The sequence below is a fragment of the Miscanthus floridulus genome, chromosome 14 (genome assembly GCF_019320115.1).
Source record: "Miscanthus floridulus cultivar M001 chromosome 14, ASM1932011v1, whole genome shotgun sequence".
In the NCBI taxonomy this organism is placed as follows: domain Eukaryota; kingdom Viridiplantae; phylum Streptophyta; class Magnoliopsida; order Poales; family Poaceae; genus Miscanthus; species Miscanthus floridulus.
Window position 1 is genome coordinate 16,816,935 of NC_089593.1, and position 20,240 is coordinate 16,837,174.

Consider the following 20,240-nt stretch of genomic DNA (forward strand, 5'->3'; position numbering starts at 1 on the left):
AAACACAGGAAGAAAATAAATTATAATAATATGCAGTCTAGATAAGATCAAGAAAGGCTTCAGTACATGAGCATTCTCTCAGTATTTTCTTAAAATTTATGGTCTGCGGAATTGATAAGACCAATAGAAAAATTAATAAGGTTGCATGTGCCTCATTTCTACAGTTAGTCTATCAATAAAAAAAAATCAAATATCAACAACCACCATAAAAGAAAATAAAGCTCACAACTGATCAAATCAAATGAGTGAAACTGCATTAGACAATAGCATGCCTAACTATGTTAGGCATTAGCACCAATGTACCATTGAAGCTTTCATATGAGTACAAGCATATCATGTGATGTATTAGCTCATCCATGGTTCTGATATTATGCATGTTGTCAAAACTCACTTGCATACAGGCCATACACTTTCCACTTCTACTTATTTGGTAAATCACTAACCAAGACCAAGTACCATTTAATACATATATTCAGCTACAGGTTTCCACCTCAGATCCAACCTCTTGCGAACTCTGGAGCTCTGAAGTTTTAACACAAGTGAAACAACAAATGCTGATGTGGGCCGAAAATTAAAAGAACCTTTTTGACCAAACAAAATTGTTCATGTCAATAACGGTTGGGACAGAGCTGAATTTTTTAAATGAATAATCTTCTCATTAAATGATTCAATGAATGAGAATACAGTTACAACTTACATATCTGACAGATCAATATACTATGACTTATGCCTATGGCAAAATTGAGGTGATACAAGAATTATTCGTTACAAAAAATTCTCGGTATGTTCTTACCAAGAGAAATCCTATATATAATTGAAGAAAGCTCAGTCGCAAAGGCCCACGGCCATTTACTATTTCAGCTAGTTGGGTAAGGAATTGAAGGCCAACAGGTTTCCAGTATACCTTATCAAAAGGAAATAACAAAGGGGACAGAATTGTATCAAGAGAGGTTTTTAGAAACGGAGCAGATGCCTACCACCCAGTTTTCACTAGAAAACGTATCTCCGTAGCTATGATGCCAAGGAAAGAATTCTGACAAGGTTTAAGCAGCAAGGAGAAGACCTGTTTGTGATCAACTATTCATTTGGGAAGCACCCAGCTGATTAACTAAGAGAACATGGTCCCAAATTCTTGCTTTTCTTCTTTTGGATGGAATTGCCCCCAAACTCCATCTATCATCTCTGAGCAGCAAGAGGAAGGCCTGTTTCTGCTTAACTATTTGTTTAGAAAGCACCCAGCAGCTTAACTCAGAGAATGTTGTTTCAAACTCTCTTTTTCTTTCCATTTTGAAAAGAATGGCCCACGAACTCCATCTATCACCTCTGGCCTGAAAACAAAAACGGAAATTGGTTAGAGACATGAGCAAAGCTAGGTAACAAGCCACTGATGAAGAGAAATATGCATATAGGAGAAAGCTCTTACAGGGAGATATCAGCAAAGCAAGGACAAAAGGACAAGCTTTCAGAGATCGATCAATCTATTCACCCAAAACGATATTCTCCAAGTACTCAATTGCATGGTGCATGCGACCTTCATCAAATCCCTTGAACAAGGCCTTATGTGTTAAATAATCTGGATGAATACCGTTCTGATGCATTTCAAAATAGAATCTCATCGCATCTTCCCAGTTGCCCTCTCTACAGTTCCCATCTATCAACAAAGTATATGTGTATTTGTTTGGCACCAATCCCCTTTCTAGCATCTCATGAAAATGACAATAAGCCAGTTGAGTTCTGCCCGTCCTGCATAATGCATGTATGAGGACATTATATGTTATTTCATTAGGTTCAACTCGTCCCTCCAGCATCTTCCGAAACCAACCATACGCTGAATAAAGGTTTCCTCTTCTACAATATGCATGAATAAAAACAGTGTAGGTCACAGCTGAGGGTGCCAAACCATCTGAGATCATGTCCTTAAAATTTTTTCTTGCTTCTCTTAGGAGTCCCCTTTCACAGTGCGCATGAATCAAGCAGGTGTATGTGATACAGTCAGGCTGTAAACCATTACTGACCATCTTCATCTGCAGCTCTTTGGCATCTTTCAGGTTACCAGTTTTGCACAGTCCATCGATAAGAATATTGTATGTCACTGTATCGGAAGATATGCCTTCCAACATCATCACCTCTCTCAACTGGAAAGCTTTGGAAATAGCCCCTAGGGTCAGCTCCGCACAAATCCTTGTATTATAGGCAAAGCAATCCGGCTGCAAACCTTTGCTCAGCATCTCATCAAAGAATTCTCTTGCCATAGCAAGGCTACGCGCATTATGCGAACCCTTCATGAGAATTGTATATGTACAAACATCAGGCAAACAACCCTGCTCTACCATTTCCTCTTTCAATCTCCTGGCTTCCTCTAAATCACCTAATCTACAATAACCATCTATAAGAATGTTATATGTCAAAACTGTTGGTGCTAACCCTGCACGCCTCAAATCGCCAAACAACAAAAGAACCTCTTTCAAATTACCCGCCTTACAATACCCATTTAGCAAAGAATTGTAGGTGATCACATCTGGTAGCAAGCCCATCGCCCTCATTTCCACAAACTTCGCCTGTGCAGCCTCTATCTGCCCACTTTGAAGCAGCCCATGGATCATTGCATTGTACGTCACTACTGTAGGCATAATGCCCTCATTCTCCATCTCCAGCTGCAAATCATCAACCTTTTTGACAAAGCCCCTTGCAAGCAACCCAGTGATAAGTGGGTTATAAGTGAAGGATGAAGCCTTCTTGGACAGCCGCATTCGCTCAACCAGCTCTGCTGCCTCCTCAAGGTCACCTTTCCTAGCCAACCCAGTAATCACCACATTGTACGTGACATCGTTTGGCAAGCAACCACTCCCCCGGGTCTCCATCTCCTTCAGTAGAATGTCAACCTTGTCCTTCCTTCCCTCCTTCAAGAAAGAATCCAGCAAAGTATTGTATGTGACAATACTCGGCTCAATCCCGAGCTGGAGCATCTCCACATGCACAGCACAAATGTCGTCCCACCTGGCTGCATCACGCAATACACGGAGCACACGGTTGCAGTCTTTAACGTCAGGGGCCACTCCGTGGCTTGCCATCTCGCGGAAGGCGGACAGGCACAGCGTCGAACAGGTTTCGGGCGTGGCGTCGCGGGCTTTGCATTCCTTCGTGTACTTGGTGGACAAGCGTAAGAGGAGGCTCAATAGTGACTGTGGGGCGGGAGAGAGGGGAGCGGATAGGAGGAGGGACACGAGGGGGAGGATGAGGCAAAGGTGCAGGGCGCGGAGGGAGACAGGGTAGGCGGCCCGGATGTGGTTGGCTCGGGCGAGCGGAACGAGGACGGCGGCGAACGCGGAGGCGGAGCGGGGGAAGCCACACGGGGTGGCCTCCGCCCACTGGAACAGCTGGCGCGCGAGGCCGGGGAGTCCGCGGAGCGCGGAGTGGACGTCGCCCGTGGCGAGCACCTGGCGGAGAGGCTCCGGCGGTGGGGGCTCAGAGGCGAGGAGCGCGGCGAACGGGTTCTCCTCGTGCAGAGGCGGAGGCGGCGGAACCAGCGCCGGCAGAAAGGAGGAGGAGGAGAAGCGGATGCTGGAAACGGCTGCTACGGCGGCGGCGGCTACAGGAGCTTGTGATTTGCAGTGTGGGATGTTGAATAGCATGGATTATGATTCTGGTACCGCCCGGCGACGCCTCGCCATGAATGATGGCGCGGCGGCGGCGAGAAGGAATCTGTGGCAATGGCTGCGACGCATCCAATCCACTAGATTCCGGCGCCCGTACGGGGTCGAGGGCGCGCGCGCCCCAGGCTGCGGCCCCCGACCTGGAGTGGAGGGCGGGCGGAGGGGGGCCTTGAGTGAGATGCCCAGGAAGCGGCGGCTGAGCCGGCGTTGGGCGATGATGCCTAGGCGGCAGTGGCAGCGGCGGCGGCTGGTGAGACAGAAAGGCGCCGCGGGTTGGAGAGGAAGAGGGATCCGAGGAAACCAAGGCCACGTCCACGTTTACCAGCGCAGCGCTGGCGCTGCCGCCGGAGGTGCACACACCATCTGGGCTGCACTGAGGGTGTACCAGTGCAGTGCACAGAGCTCCCGCTGGGTCCAGGGAAGGTGGAAGCCTTACCTTGCCCTGTATAATACGAGGAGACTATAACTCGAACTGGGACCTTCTGATCACAGACAGTAAGGCTCCGTTTGACAGGGCTTCTCCACCGACTTCAGGAACCGTTTGGAGCCATTTTCTACCAAACAGGGTAAAGTAAAATAGCTTCACTTGTGAAGCCCCTAAAAACATGCTCTCACAGTGATTTGGGATAAGATGGAGCCAAAAAAAGTGGCTTCTCCCGGCTCCTCCTTTAGGCCCCTAAAAACATGCTCTTACAGGGAAGCCATTTTGTCAAACGGTTTACCAAAACCGCTTCAGCTCCACCGGTGGAACTGTTCGTAGAGCTGAAGCAAAAAAAAAATGGCTTCACTAGTGAAGTAAAGCCCTGCCAAACGGAGCCTAAAACTCTACCGCTGGCATCAGGCCCGCCCTTCACACCATCTGCACTGAGGGACGAAACTAAATGCACAGATTGAAACTGTTTTGCGAGACGAAGTTTTTAAGTCTAATTCTATGATTTCATAATATTGTGCTACAGTAAATATGTGCTAATAATGAATTAATTAAGCTTAATAAATTCGTCTCGAGAATTACCGACGGATTCTGTAATTTATTTTTTTATTAGTATCCGAATAACTCATGCAACACCCTTACGTGATACTATCTAAACTTGAAACTTTAGTCCAGGATCCAAACCCCTGGATCTGACCAAAATCCGGCCAGGAGTATGAACGCTGCAAAATCAAATTCATCCGACCAGGAGTATGAACGCTACAAAATCAAATTCAAATGCGAGGTTTTGACATGAATCTTAGGGTTCGAGCCTGATGACATGCAAATACAAACATACAATGGTCCTGGATGTGAAGAAACCACAGAAGACTTCGAGTAAAAAATAGAGGTTTCAAATCCACGACGAACTCAATGCATTTTGCATTTTCAGTTAATATATACTCAAGTTGGACCCTTTCTATCGATATAACAGACCACATTTCTGACATGCCGCTCAACCCTGACCTGGGATATGCACAGATTGATATCTGAAGAACCCAAACTTCACGCTCATGTCAATTTTGCCATTAGTGCAAAAGGTTCAGTATAAATGCAGCTATTTCAATTGACGATAACAAGTAGGAAGCAGGACCAAGGTGGTCGGTGATTTTGTAATGCTCTTTTATTTATTTCATCAGAGAACACCACAAGTCCACAGCTGAGTTTTACATGCAGATGGATTGTGCCAACTTACAGACAACATCAATCATTTGAGGACCTCCAATGTGATCCCTTATAACAGGAATCAAATGGGATAACAATGATTGAAACCTAAATTCTGTTGCTCCCAGCTGTATATGACTACAAAATGGTTTAGTGAGCCAAATTTCAATGCCACCTATGTACATATATATGGATGCTACAATGGAAACTCCATCTGCAACAGTACAAGGGGCTCATAGAGAAAGAACTATAGCCAAAGTTTGAAGTTTCTGATTTTAATGTACTAAGAAGGTTCGACAACACAACAATCAATAACTGTCTTCATCTGTCTCAGGCCTTCGGAGGTAATAACGCAGACAATTGATCAGCGTCTATACAAAAGCAAAATAAAGAGTGCAAAGTGAACACAATGAAGACAAAAAAAATCACATTTAGTAGAAATGATTATGATGTCGCTGAAATGACCAAGGAAGTAGACCTGAGATAAGGAGCTGTTTAGTTTTGCACCTCTGTAACTTACATGGAACTTGTCCTTCGCAACCAGACCCTGTATAAAATGCCAAATATCATCTAACAGGCTTTAATGGTCTTAGCTTTAACAGCAATGAAGTGAAATGTAGCATACTTCAGTATCAATCTCAGCTGATTCCACATCAATATTTGTGTCCGTGATGATCTTGACTATCTCAAGAAGTAGGCCAGGCCGATCAGCTGTCTCTATGTAAAGCATGCTGCGAATTTCAACAGAAATCAATGAGGAAGCAAGTGATGCAGCATTGTATGAACAAAAAAGAGATATACATCGAAGTCAGATTCTACTTATGTTGGAAGTGATTCTTGGGGATGGACAAATATGCAATTTCTAACATGTTGAGATGCATCAAAGTTCAAAGGAACAAGGGATAGGCACAAAAAATTGATTTGAAGCTGATTATTATGTCAAAAGCAAAATATAGGGCTAAAAAGAATCCTGAAACAGTTAATGATACATATTACGGAGCACACAATTACATAGGCTGAAGGAGGAAAAACAACTTTGATGGCCTCACGTAGTATTGTGTTGCCCATGCCTGCATGTTCTCGGCCTATCTGTGATACTTAAAACTTTCTGCTGTAACCAGATCCAATTTACTAAGTATTTGGTTTGTGTGAGAAGTAATGCATAGCTCTTTCCAAAGTCTTTCTACAGGAACTGATACTACATAACGCAGACAGAATGGCTCAAACCTTAGAGGTTCTGGCATATGTCTTGCTGTACAGGTGTACACGAATAGCTAATTCATTCTGTAGTACAAAATATTTGGGACATATATCACTTGGTGTTAGTACTTATTTTCAAATGTATAGAACTTCTGCTAGGATAAAACAATACAGATGGGCATGCAAACAATAAGATTGACATATATAACATGACACATCATGAAACATGCAAAATAACAGTTAATCTAGAAGTAGCCGTACGTGCTTGGATCATGCTAAATAAAGGAGCTAGCAGAATTAAACCTTCTTTTTGGTCCATCATCTTCAACAACTATACGTGTTGCAATATCGACAACAACCTGCCAGTTCAAAGATCAAAGAATGCAAGTTCAGGCTTAATAATGTATCGAAGATCGAAGCACGAACCAATAGCATAACAGAGCAAATTTGAAGCCTTCCATTTCCTAAAATAGAGAGAGTTCACAGATTGTAGTTGAAAAGATGTCTAAACCCAGATAACATGATGCAGCACAGCATCTGAAATTACAGAATGGGAATGCATTATACTTGCCTTCTTCTCAGGCGGCTTTATCCCAAAAAATTCACCCATCGCTAACTTCTCACTTGATTCCTATACAAGGATGGCATGACTACTATGTTAGTTACATTCAATGAAATAGTAAAAAAATAGGTACAGAAAAAACGATGCAGAGTAACAACTAACACACACAAGAATCTGAAACATACAGGATGATACTGGAGAAGGTTGTTGATGATGGTTAGCCGAATCCTTTCTAACATGTCAGGGTCCTCAACCTTGCGTCCACTAGATACATACAAAAGGGATGGAAAATATTACTGTAAGAACCAATCCAAATAAAAATTCTGTAGTGCTAAAGTAGCGCTGTAGCATTTAAATGGAATCTTGGTACAAAAGTCCTTAGGGTGCCACCTTTTTTTCATCTAAGATTGAACAAGGGATTTCAAGAAGGAATGTCAATATTCTGAATGATTGATATGTGACAAAGCATATGTGCGAGGATTATATGATTACTATCAAATATCTCAAGAAAACACTAGGCTAGATGAAAAATAGTGGAACAGTATAAGAAATCTATGTGTGTACAGGTACAGAGTATAGTTGAGAAACCTTATCACATGAAAGCTGAACAAAGGTAGCATAAATGTGCCGACGCTATGCACTTAGGCACTAAAAGTGAATGTAAATGCATATGTGCAGGAATAGTGAATGCTCTCTTTTGTTTTCCACGTAGACACACATAACTAGATGCTGCACACGAAAATAAAACAGGAAGGGGCAAGCACCCACGATCGCATGATGTGGAACTTTGTCTGTGTGACAGCTGAGTCAGTTGTCACACTTCCTTTTGTGACATCAAGGCCAAGGTCCTTGAGTGCTTTCATCTGCAAACAGTGAATACCAGGCAAAATAATTGGCAGATACAACAAAAATGTAAACATCACAATTTTTTTAGCAACACCAATGTAAAGACAAAGCATCAGTGTGAATGTAAAATCTATACCGTGTCAAGTAGTGCCCCCAAACGATCTCCAAAACTTAGCTGCACAATGGTTGCATCACGGTCTGAATCTTGATCTATCTGGACAACTGGGACTGGGACTGCCTCATCAGATGTCTGGGATGAGAATTTTCCCAAGAATACACATTAAAAGCAATCATCAGCAAATTGAATAAATACAAAAATAGCGTCTACCACTGATTAATAGCAGCATGTGCAAGAATAAAGCACGAGGGGAAAATGGAGTTCTTAAAGCAGTGAAGCCAACATTTATTAAAAGAGTATACCAGAACATTTAGACGGTGCAACACTAATGACAGCCAAATAGAGAAGTAAGCAGATCTTGTAATCAAGACTACAAGGGCATGCTACATTGACATGAAACTGTGGATGCAAAAGGAGAAGAAAAAAAGGAAACCAGTCATGTGAAAACATACCGTTGAAGAAGCTCCCAATACATTAGCTGAGTTGATAGATTGGCAACAAATTCTGGTAATAAGATTTGAAAAACATAAAGATGATTAGTACGTGCAGTGTATAGAACAGGGAAGTAAGAGTATTATGCAAGACAGATCTATTTACTACTATCATTTACATATAACTTAGGAATTGACGAGACGATAGAGTTGATGGTTGAACAGATACAGGACGTGCAGACAGAACTTCTCATACGAGTCCAACTACTGCCCAACTTATCATAGGCGCAGGGAAAACTTGCCATATCCCAATCTAACAGATCATCAACTGACAACTCGGCGAAACCGTCGAACGACGAACCAGGCTGAATTACCCGGGCTAAACTATCTCCAGTCGGGACGAAAAATCCCCTATAACAAGAGAGAACTAAAACCGGCACCTACGATTCTACGAAACCATTGCTACTCTGTTACGAGCAACGCAAGTGGATAATCTCTCGAAGCCGCGCAGCACGGAGAGTCGGAGACTCGATCCCTCGCGGCTGCCAGAGAGCGAACAACATCCGACCATGGCCAGCAGAGCACGGCGGCACGGGAACGGGCCCCGGGCCCTGCGAGGATCAGATCGCTCACCTCCGGGCGGGCCGGGTCAGAGGGCGTGCGGCGCGGAAGCGCAGGTGCCCCCGCGACGGGGTAGGGGTGGCGGGTGCGGGGGCGACGGGCAGGAGGCGGTGGTGGGAGGTGGCGAGCGCCATGGGTGGGTGGGTCCGTGGGTGGGCGAAATCTGGAGCGGGGCGGAGTCGCGAGGCGTGCGCGCGGCGTGTCACTCTGCCCACCGTGATCGTCTCCGCGCTCGGCTCACTGGAGTGGCGTTGGCGCCGGCCGGGGACGGAAGGGAAGAATTTTTTTTAACATTTTTTTAACTAATTTTAAATCTAATACTGTTTAATTTTTTTTTCTAAAACTAATACTTTTGACTGTACATATTTCCTTGGCGCGGCGAAACGTCTGCATCGCGTCATGCATGGTGGAGCGACGAGAGGATGACGTGGTGACGATCGGGGCGCTGACCGGTGACGTGGCAGGGTCTGCCGCGCCACCGATCTTGACGTGACAGTGACGCGCCATAGAGAATGGCGCGGCGAGGCAAAGCTAGGCATGGGCAGAGCATAGGCCTGCCTGCGCGGCGTTGACATGGCATCTAGGCCTGCTCATTGTAGCGGTGACTGTGGACATCTAGGCATGGCTATTGTGGCTGTCGGCTTTACAGTGGGATATATAGGGTCATTCTTTCATTTCTACTGTGGGCATTTTGCCATTCAAGTGCTTTCATCCCTCCCGTTAACTGTGGGTATTACAACGACTCCCGGTAAATGCTACTAGATCTGACTAGAGGTAAAAGATCTGATTCAGTTGTTTTGTCCCTTCTGTTAACTGAATTTTTTTCATGTACTTACATTGTCTTCTAGCTATGTTTACACTGTCTTATTACTAGATTTACAATGATTTCTTCAGTGTAATTTATTGAACACGGTGGTGTAATTTAGAGATAATACAAATATATGCCAAAATTTTCAGAAATACTTTCAAATTATTTTTATGAATTGTAGATACCAGAAAAATATATTTCAAATTTTTCATAAATTTCAAAACAATTTTTCCCAAATTGTGGTGGAACCCACCTCCCCAACCTTATCCCTTCCCTTCCATCGCCTGCGCACTTTCCTTCCCTTTCGTCGAATGCACACGCAAACAGAATCTGGAGAAGAAGAAGCAACGGTGATCTGCCCTGGGGGCGGCCCTCCTTGTTGGCCTCCTCGTAGCTGGCCATCGGCTGCTGCCATAGCCGGGGCTGCGAGCTCTGAGGCTGGCCGCACCAGCTGCCTCGCCGGCTCTCGTTTACTGTGCCTGCCTCGCCTGTTCGTCGGCCTCGCCCCCTGCTAGCCGTCCACGTAAGATCAGATGTCCCAAAAATCGGTTGATTGGAGAGGCCAAATTAATCGGTTGAGGTTTAGCAATTCTGCAACTAAAATGTTTTAGAAAAATAGTCCATTAACTCGTGCTCTCGCACGGCTTCTAAGTACTTATATCTTCTAAAATTCTAACCCGTATGAGACCAAGGGTTGATGGACTAGTTTTCTATGAATTGAAATATTTTAGCTGTAGTCAGATCTAGTAGCATCTACCGGGAGTCGCTGTAGATGTACTCCATACTAGCTGGTCGACGAGACCCTCGCGTCTAGCCTTTCGCGGGGACCGAGGGTGCCGCTCGCTCGGCAGTCCGATGGACATCGGAGGGCAGGCCTATGCTCTGGCCTAGATGTCCACAGTCACTGCTACAATGAGCAGACCTAGATGCCACTTAGCTCCAGCTAGCTCATCAATAAGTTCATTAACTATTGGCATGGGTGCTTATTCTTTACTATTTGAGCATTCAAATGCTTATAGTCCACAGAAAATCTCCACGTCCCACCTTTCTTTTTTACAAGCAGAACAGGTGAAGCATAAAGGCTTTGACTTTTGATAATTCCATTCTTCACCATTTCTACAATTTGCTTTTCAATCTTATCTTTTTGAGCCGGGGAATATTTGTATGGCCTAATGTTGACTGGTGGGGCTTTAGACAATAACTGAATGTGATGATCAAAAGGTCTCTAGGGAGATATTGAGGTGGGTTCCTGAAATAGATCAGCATAATCATCAAGTAATGACTGAATTTGTTGAGGTAACATTGCAGCCTGCCCTTCATTCAGAGCATGAATTTCCATAGCTGCTGAAGACTGCTGTGCCTGATAACTTTCCCATTTGAATTGTACATAATGCTGGACAGCTTCCCTACTGAATAATCCCTGCAAGGCAACAAAAGTTATAGCAGGGCATTGTGAAATCTGCTGCTTAACCCCATGAAGCTCAATTCTTCTTCCTTGATAGGTGAACCTCATGATCTTGTTAGATCAGTGGACCCACATTGGACTACACTCTTCTAACCAGTCCTCACCCACTATCATATCAAAGCACTTGAGTCGCAAAATGCCCACAGTAGAAATGAAAGAATGACCCTATACATCCCACTGTAAAGCCTCCAACCACAGTGGCCATGCCTAGATGTCTACAGTCACCGCTACAATGAGCAGGCCTAGATGCCATGCCGAGGCTGCACGGGTAGGCCTATGCTCCGACCATGCCTAGCTTTGCCTCGCCGCACCATTCTCCATGGTGCGTCACTGACGCGCCAAGATCGGTGGCGCGGCAGACCCTGCCACGTCACCGGTCAGCGCCCCGGTCGTCGCCACGTCATCCCTCTCGCCGCACCATCATGCAAGGCGCGGCACAGGCGTTTCGTCGCGCTAGGGAAATAGGCGCGGCCAAAAGTGTTAGTTTTGGGGGGGGAAATTAAATAGTGTTAGATTTAAAATTAGTTTACAAAAAGTGTTAAAAATAAAAAAACGAAGGGGAAATGGGAAAGGGGTTGGGGTGGGCTGTCTCGTCGCCGAGCCTATGGGTCGGGAGAAAATCGGAATTTTGCCCTTATGGGAAGTGGGCTTCGCCCAAAAGCCATCAATTTTGTGGGCTTCGCTAAAATGCCCTTATGAAACGAGTCCAACACGCTATAATGCCATTTTGAGTTTTAAGTCTACTTTAAAAAAAATTCAGCCAAAATTTTAGCCTTCAGTGACCATTTTGCCCCTGAGCTCGTTGAATCGATGGGGGAAAGCGAGCAGAGAGAGAAGTGCGGGCGGTGGTGCTGCTCGTCGCCGGGCACACAGAGAGAGACGGTGGGAGACAGAGAGGGGCTTTAGCGGTGGAGCTGCTCATCGCTGAGAAGAGCACCTGGGCGAGCGACCGGTTGTTGGACCTAGGCGCTTGGGCGAGTGCCCACCTAGACCGAGTGCTGCTCTGGCGCTGGGAGCACGCGGCTCCTGTTGCTCGGCCTCCCACGACGAACAAGCAAATCTAGAACAGAAAACCGGCGGCCACAAAATCGACAAAAAACTAGACCAAATCAAAACAAATCGTGACCAAACTTTTCACAGGCCATCACAAGGGAGTTGGTGAGCATGCTCTAAGAGATCATCGCCCAATTTCAACCCAAACTCCGGAAAAATTAGATCACGGCCAAGAACACGAAAAACTCTCCAAAAACGAAATTCGTTCAATTTCTTCGTGCTCGACTCGATTCGATCAAATTCACTTAAGGGGTAGCATCAACTCATGTCATAGCACGAATCTGAGCAAAAAAGAACGAACTAAATCGGTCTCAAAATGAAGAATTGAAGCAAGAACGGGGAAGGAAAAAACTGATAAAAAAGCTGCAAAAATAAAATCACACACACAATCCCTAGAACACGAATTGGTAATGTCATTGCCAATTGGTGCTGTCCTTTCATAGATAAACACAGAGAAGGCAAACATTGGAACAACAAGCATTATATGCCAAACCCTAGAACACAAATCGAAGTCATCGAAGGGACGAATCAGAGAGGCAAATGCAAAATCCCAAAATACAAGAGGAAACGGGAGCACCTGAGACTACTATGTGCCAACCACGACATCTTTAAGACATGTCTATGCCTTGCAGTTAGGGATGAAAATGGTACGGATATTTTCCGACCGTATTCGAGACCGAATCCGTTTAGAGGGGTTGAGATCTGTCTGTATCTGAGTCCGGATATTCAACATCCGATACTGTATCCGTATCCGAATACTCAAATCGCATATTTATGATGTCGATATCCAATCGTATCATATCCGACAAAGTTACACTATTTGTATTCGAATCCGAATCCGGATAGAAATATGAAAACAAATGTAATATTAGTGATATCCGTCCGTATCCGATCCGTTTTCATCCCTACTTGCAGTGGCGTCATTTGTTCGAACATGTCGTGGAAATTTCTCTCTCTTTAATGATAAGCATATCTGATAGGAGAAAAATTGATCTTACAAATTTTGCTCAATGGTTAGTCAAACTATATGCACGTTTAGATATAAAACTTGTACAAGTAGATTTTATATTTAAAGTGTCTCAGAGACGATGTTGTTTTTTTAGCAACTAACTATATGTTAGAGGAAAAATTAAATATATTTTGTATAGACAAATGAGGGAGTACGATGAAAATAAAAAGGCTTTGGTTTCAACCTCCCTATCAAGAGGGCAATAATAAGCCGCAACTGTTACAAAGTTGTGACCCAAGCTATCATATCCAATAATATCATACCATGTGCACCACACAGTACCTCATACGAGTGCGGATAAGAGCCGGTTTTTAATCTATTGACATGTCCTAAGCATAAATGACGGCATGAGATAAAAATGAGAAATTATATCTCTACTATAAGGGACCAATCAAAACAATATTAGGTCTCCAACAAAAAAGTCCACCGTTGAGAGACTACAACCATTGTGCACCAACGAAATTATACACAGAATTACCGTATCATTAAAATCTATGACTCCTAATCATTTCTCACAGGCTTGAACTTGATCCAATTGTCAACGTTATTTGGATCTCCTCCACTCAGGCTTCAACGCACGCCTCACACATCCCGCAGTCTACGGTAAAATAGAAACCAATGGAAGTCAATCAAGGCAAATATAGAAGTCAGTCAAGACAAATAGGAATGAGGGATCTATGACTCCGATCAAGGCAATTTCCAGCACATCCCGCAGTCTACGGTAAAATAGAAACTAATGAAAGTCAGTCAAGGCAAATATGGAAGTCAGTCAAGGCAAATAGAAATGAGGGATCCGTGACTCCGATCAAGGCAATTTCCAGAATTGTCATTATAATGGAAAAACCCACGCCGAGCCCGGCCCCATCTGACGCGCCCCTTCTAAAACTCTCCGTGCCGTTCTGGTATTGCGTCAATAAGGAATGGCGACAGACCTGCCAACATACTCATTCGCATGTTTCCATCAAGAACACGTGGGACCTGGTTTGATGACCCCACGCGTCAGTAGGAGCAGTGGAGCGTCTACAGCGTGGCTAAACCTGGAAAGGTCTACCCTTTTCTTCTCATAAAATACCAACGACGGACAAGGAAGCAAAACTAGTCACTTACAGTCCGGGCCCACAGAGAGGAGATCGATGAAGAGGTTTAGCACATTTGGTTTTGCCTATTTTTTTTTTAAAAAAGAAGAAATTTCCGGTTTCATCCTCCAGAGAGAGAAGTTAGACCACTGTGTTACAAAAGTAACACACTACACGTCCCGACCGAGTTTACAAAATAAACGAACCGACTTGACACGTGATTATGAAAATAAAAGGTCATTATGAAATAGAACACACAAGCTAGACACAATTAGTTTTGTTCTAATTTTTAGATATATAGCTTTTGCTATGCACCTAAATATACATTATGTCTATATACATATTTGAAAGGATCTAACAATGCCTAGAGGGGGGTGAATAGGCATATCTAAAAATTTACTGCAAATACTAAGTTCAAATCTGTCAGCCACTGTCGAAAGTCCCGACGTTTAGGTCGGAACTCCCGACGTTGTCAGAAGTTCCGACGCAAACGTCAGCAGTCCCGACGCCTAAGTGAACTACAAAAGCAGTGCCAAATTTAACTTTGCGGATAAATAATCTTACAACCTCACTTCCTAGTGGTTTGGTGAAGATGTTGGGTCACTCCCTTGACGCCTTAATGCCTCCAAACCATAGATCGAGTCCAAACCCTAAAATTGAGATTTTGGAGACAAAGAGACAAACACATACAAGTAATCTCAAGCAATCACAACAACAACAAGCACGCAGGACACAAGGATTTATCCCGAGGTTCGGCAACCCGACAAAGGAGCTCCTACGTCCTCGTTGTTGAGGTGACCACTAAGGTCGGAGTCTTTTCCACCTCCTTGCCTCTCTCAAAGCGACCACAAAGGTCACTTGAGCTTTCCACTAAGAAATCGAAGGGTGATACAAGCTTCCCAAGGCTCTTCCACAAGATGGAAGCTCTTGGGCAACGCCTAGCCGGCTAGGGGCAACCCCCAAGAGTAATAGACGCAAAGACAACCGGCTTGACAAAGAAATCAAGTGCTCAAGCTTTCCAAAGTGATGTTCTCACTTAATCCACTCTCCTTTCACTCAAAAACTAAGGGAATCGAAGATTGGAGCAAAGGAGGAAGGAGAGGGGTGCTTTAGTTGCTTGGGAGCTGTTCAGCACGAAGTGAGTCAACTGTGAAATGAGTCCGTAATGGTTAGAAGTGAAGAGAGGAGTATTTATACTCCAAGTGAAAATCCAACCGTTCAGATCTACGTCGGAACTCCCGACGCAGATCCCGGGACTTCCGACGTAAGCAGAAAATACTGTTCACAAAGGGTTAGAAGTCCACGGGTGAAAGTTAGTGTCGGAACTCTCGGCAAACGTCGGGACTTCCGACAGTCGGAACTCCCGACGATCGTCGGGACTTCCGACGTGCACAGTTAAACAGTCAGCCAGCACCGCTGATGCCGGGACTCCCGGCTAGGGTCAGGTCAGTGTCAAAACTCCCGGCGAACATCGGGACTTCCGACGGTCAGAACTCCCGACGAACGTTGGGACTTCCGACGTGCACAGACAGCGAGTAGTCAGAAGCACAGGTGCCGGGACTCCTGGCTTAGGTCGAGACTTCCGACTGTCGGGAGTTTCGACTTACGTCGGGACTTCCGACACCGAAAGTCACAGAAAATTATTCTATGTGCTCGTGAAGTGCTAGAGTGACTCTCTTTTGATTTTATTTAAATGCTTAAGCACTCTATCTTCCTCAGACCAACTAAACTTGCATCCCTCTTTATAGTGCGGCGAATCCTAAACTCAAAAACAAGATTAAAACCTTTGGAGATCGTTTTGAGTTCGTCCGCCTTTACAACTTCAAGAATTGAGGGATACCATTTCATCTTTATCAACTCTTTGAATCTTTCATGGGACTGATAGCTGCAACATATCTCATTAAGATTACATTAGTCCCTAATTTGGATGTCATCAATACACCAAAACCCACATAGGGGGCAAATGCACTTTCAATCTCCCCCTTTTTGGTAATTGATGACAACCAACTTAGGCTTTTATAAGAATGAAAGATTTTAAAACTTTTGAACCCCAAAATTTATGGAGAGCTCCCCCTTGATGTATGCATGAATTTGAATTTCAATTGGAATCATGTATACATGATTTGCATACACCAAGACAAAAGCTCCCCCTAAATTTTGCAATCCGTGGGGTGCAACTAGTATGTGTGAACAAATAAGTATCGGTGAAAAGAGATGCAATATGACATGTTATTTCACACAACAAGTAAAAAGAAGTATGATGGCCAAGATTTCAAAGTAGAAACTTGAAGTAACACATGGCCATACAAAAACATTCATCATGACAAGTAGAGATAAGCACAAGCAAATAAGATAGATTAAAACATAACTTATCCTACAATCATCCATCACACACATATAAATAGATAGTTGTCCATCACACGGTTGCCACCACACGACATAGTTCATACACGCTAAAGGTTTTAAAGTTCCAAAAACATAAAGACCAACTAACTTATTACAATAAATCAAAGCCTAACACTCCCCCTTTGTCAACAAGTGCCAAAAGGGGTAGGCCGCATGAGAAACCAACTACTCATCGTCGGAGTCATCAGCTTCGCCTTGGTCACCTTCCTCACCATCGTCGTCGTCTTCATCATCTTCTCCCTCTTGATATTCCTCATCCTCTTCAGTTGCTTTCCCCTTGCCATGCGGGCGAGAAGAAGCATCATCTTCGTACACCGCACAAGCCTCATCATATAAAGCCAACGGATCACGAGGAGGCACAAATGGTGGCGGAGGAGAAGATACAATGCCTGCATGCTGTTCCAACCGATATAGCCTCTCTTGCATGTCGTGCTCACGCTGAGCACTAGCACAACACTGTCCAAACATGTAGGTCATTAGAAACTTGAACTTGCTGGGCTTCTTTCCGGAGGAGGACGAAGAAAGGGGCTCGTCACTGGATGAGCGAGCAGCAGCAGCAGTAGTGGTGGTAGCACCATGGCGAGAGCAAGAAGCCGAAGGACCTTTCCCTCTAGCTTGGGCTGCCTCAGCTTGTTCTTTGAGTTCACTAGCGGCAATGATAGAGGTCTTGTTGGATATCTTGAGGAGCTTATGCTCAGAGTCATAGGGAAAACGGATGCCGGATACATACTCTATGATATGCATGATGTACGGAGCATAGGGAAGATGCTTTACCGGATCCTCAGTAGCATCATGAATCTTATTCCATATATAGCGACTGATGGAGAACTTCTCAAACTCATCTCCAAATCTCTGAAGCACCTTCTACGAATCATCACGAAGGAAGGTGGAGTCACCTACCTTCAGATATAATATCTGTCTCAGGATGTTGTTCAGAACATAATAATATGGCTTCAGAAATGTGGTCTGTCCATCAGCTCTGTGACCCTCAAGATGCATGTGTTGATATTCCTCCAAAGCAAGATCCTCATACTCAGTCAACTCATTTGCATTCCGGTCGCTGTGACCCAAACCAAGAAGGCGAGAGAAATTGACGAAGTCCACCTTATAGTGCTTGCCTTCAGTGGTCCAGTGAATAAAGTCCACAGCACCGGTCTGGTCTCTCTCATGATGATAAGAAAGCATAAAACTGACAAATCAGCTCGTTGTTCCAATTCTTCGGAAATTGTAGCAGGTAGGATAGCCCCATTGATTGTATATCCCGAACCATCTGCACCAGCTCGGGTTCCTTGTACTTGCCAAGAGAATATGCATCAATGCACTTCATCTGAAGGACCGGTGGCTCCTTCTTCTTCAAAAACTTCCGATAAAGAATGGAATCATAGAAATCATAATGGAAGGGGTGCCAGAAACGATACTCAAGGCGGAGATCTTTCTCATCCTCTGCATACAGGTTCCTTCCTCTGTTGTACCGAATGTCCTTGACTCGGTGACAATAATTCACTGGAAGGGGAGGAGTCCATCCATCAGCCAGATTCGGAGCCATGGAGGGCTCCCTCATGACCGGCGACACACCGGTGAATGGAACAAGCTGAAATGTCCCCGGTGGACCATGAGTCGGGGTGCGAAGCGGTGGTACAACAAGGGTGCGTCCGGCATGGTCCAACGCTTCTTCTTCTTCATCAACCATCGGCTCAGCCCCAACAGGAGCAGGAGCAGGAGGGGCAGGAGGAGGAGCGGCAGCCGATGACCCCTGGTCGCCATGGCCATGGCCACGGCCACGGGAACCACCAGCACCACACGAGTAAGATGCCTTGGTGCGGCCAGGTGGCTTGGGAACAGCGGCACGATCTTGAGTCTTCTTGGAACGCTTTTCCCGATGGCACGAGGGACTGCTACCACCATCCATGACTGCGTAGAACACAAAAAGGAACTAAGAAACAATACAAGGAGTGGTGAACGAACATCGAGAAGTGAAGAAACGGGAATGGAGTGGTCACCATAGGGTCGGTAGTCCCGGCAGAAGTCGGGACTTCTGACAGCCAGGAGTTCCGGCGTACGTTGGGACTTCTGATGGTCGGAACTCCCGACGGTCACTGGGACTTCCAGCGCACACGGTGACCATCCCATTCATGAGGCTTCAAATCACGACACACATCCAAACAAGGGAGATAGAGGGGTAGAGAGGAAGAAAGAATAGAGGCAAAACAAAAGGTACATTGGATTTAGGGTTAGAACACCATGGTAATACCTTGAAACGAGAACGGAAGAGATGAAAAGAAATGAATCGCAGTCGTTGACGAATAAATCCACGGGCACAATCTCCTCCACCAATGGAATCTCCTCCACACCAACGACAAGATCACCACAATCCGAAGAAAATGAGGGCACGGGTGGTGGAAGGGAGGGAGGGAGGGCGGTCGGCACTACCGGCAAGACCTCCGGTGGCGGTGGAAGAAGGAAGGAGGCCGGAGGACGAGGTAGGGTGGCGATGGAAGGGGAGGGCGCGATGGGGTGGAGCCAAGGCGGCGTCGGCGTTGAGAGGTGGGAGGAAGAGAAACCAAACCACAGTAAAAAAATAGGACGGGGACGGTTATAATGGAGTCGGGTAACGGATCCGGCGCAGTCAGATCTGCGTCAAAACTCCCGGCATACGCCGGGAGTTCCGGCGCGAGCCGGGACTCCCAGCCGTCGGGACTTCCGACGCATGTCGGGACTTCCGACGCAGGGAAACAGAAAAACACCTTAACCTACACTCGCTCTACCATGTGGGGCAAAAATATGATGGACACTAATATTTTCACAGGTGACTAGATTTCATTCATCCAATACAAAACAATAGTCACTCATGAAAATTACAAAATAGATTTTGAAAATGGCACACAAACTTTTCACAATTCTTTTCTCCTAACTAGAGCAAGCAAAATTTGTGTGCAAGGGATCAAGCCACGTTACGAGAATCAATGATATTTAGTTCACTCCTCAAAGCACAAAATCTTGACTCATCTAGGGGCTTTGTGAAGATATCGGCTAATTGTTTTTCGGTGCTCACATGATGAATGGCGATATCTCCTTTGGCTTCGTGGTCTCTCAAAATATGATGCCGGATGTCTATGTGCTTTGTGTCGAGAGTGGTTTACGGGGTTGTTTGCCAACTTAATGGCACTCTCGTTGTCACACAAAAGTGGAATCTTGGTTAGCTCACATCCAAAGTCCTTTAGTGTTTGCTTCATCCAAAGTAGTTGGGCACAACAAGCGCCGGCCGCCACATACTCGGCTTCGGCGGTGGACAAAGCAATGAAATTTTGCTTCTTAGAGCTCCAAGACACCAAGGAACGACCAATAAATTGGCAAGTTCT

At 45.1% G+C, this 20,240-nt stretch overlaps 2 protein-coding genes across 2 annotated transcripts; both read right to left on the bottom strand.

The window, feature by feature from the left end:
- Nucleotides 1-698: 698 nt before the first annotated feature.
- On the bottom strand, nucleotides 699-4,076 carry LOC136505275 (pentatricopeptide repeat-containing protein At1g22960, mitochondrial-like). Its single transcript, XM_066500422.1, has 2 exons — nucleotides 1,424-4,076; nucleotides 699-1,328 (listed from the first exon to the last, which is right to left on the bottom strand). The coding sequence occupies exon 1, from the start codon at nucleotides 3,630-3,632 to the stop codon at nucleotides 1,479-1,481; it is 2,154 nt and encodes a 717-aa protein (XP_066356519.1). The 5' UTR covers nucleotides 3,633-4,076; the 3' UTR covers nucleotides 699-1,328; nucleotides 1,424-1,478.
- A 1,130-nt stretch (nucleotides 4,077-5,206) lies between these two features.
- Nucleotides 5,207-9,301, bottom strand: LOC136504719 (ACT domain-containing protein ACR12-like). The gene is made up of 10 exons (XM_066499693.1): nucleotides 9,077-9,301; nucleotides 8,465-8,516; nucleotides 8,031-8,144; nucleotides 7,817-7,911; nucleotides 7,234-7,312; nucleotides 7,058-7,117; nucleotides 6,790-6,845; nucleotides 5,912-6,017; nucleotides 5,765-5,833; nucleotides 5,207-5,657 (listed from the first exon to the last, which is right to left on the bottom strand). The coding sequence occupies exons 1-10, from the start codon at nucleotides 9,196-9,198 to the stop codon at nucleotides 5,595-5,597; spliced, it is 816 nt and encodes a 271-aa protein (XP_066355790.1). The 5' UTR covers nucleotides 9,199-9,301; the 3' UTR covers nucleotides 5,207-5,594.
- Between the last annotated feature and the right edge of the window lie 10,939 nt (nucleotides 9,302-20,240).

Excerpts from the sequence above, each read along its gene's own strand:
- LOC136505275 (XM_066500422.1), bottom strand. The coding sequence starts at position 3,632 with ATGCTATTCAACATCCCACACTGCAAATCACAAGCTCCTGTAGCCGCC.
- LOC136504719 (XM_066499693.1), bottom strand. The coding sequence starts at position 9,198 with ATGGCGCTCGCCACCTCCCACCACCGCCTCCTGCCCGTCGCCCCCGCA. Across the intron at positions 8,517-9,076 it reads CTGACCCGGCCCGCCCGGAG|AATTTGTTGCCAATCTATCA; the intron begins GTGAGCGATCTG and ends TCTTATTACCAG. Across the intron at positions 6,018-6,789 it reads GATGATGGACCAAAAAGAAG|CATGCTTTACATAGAGACAG; the intron begins GTTTAATTCTGC and ends TGAAATTCGCAG.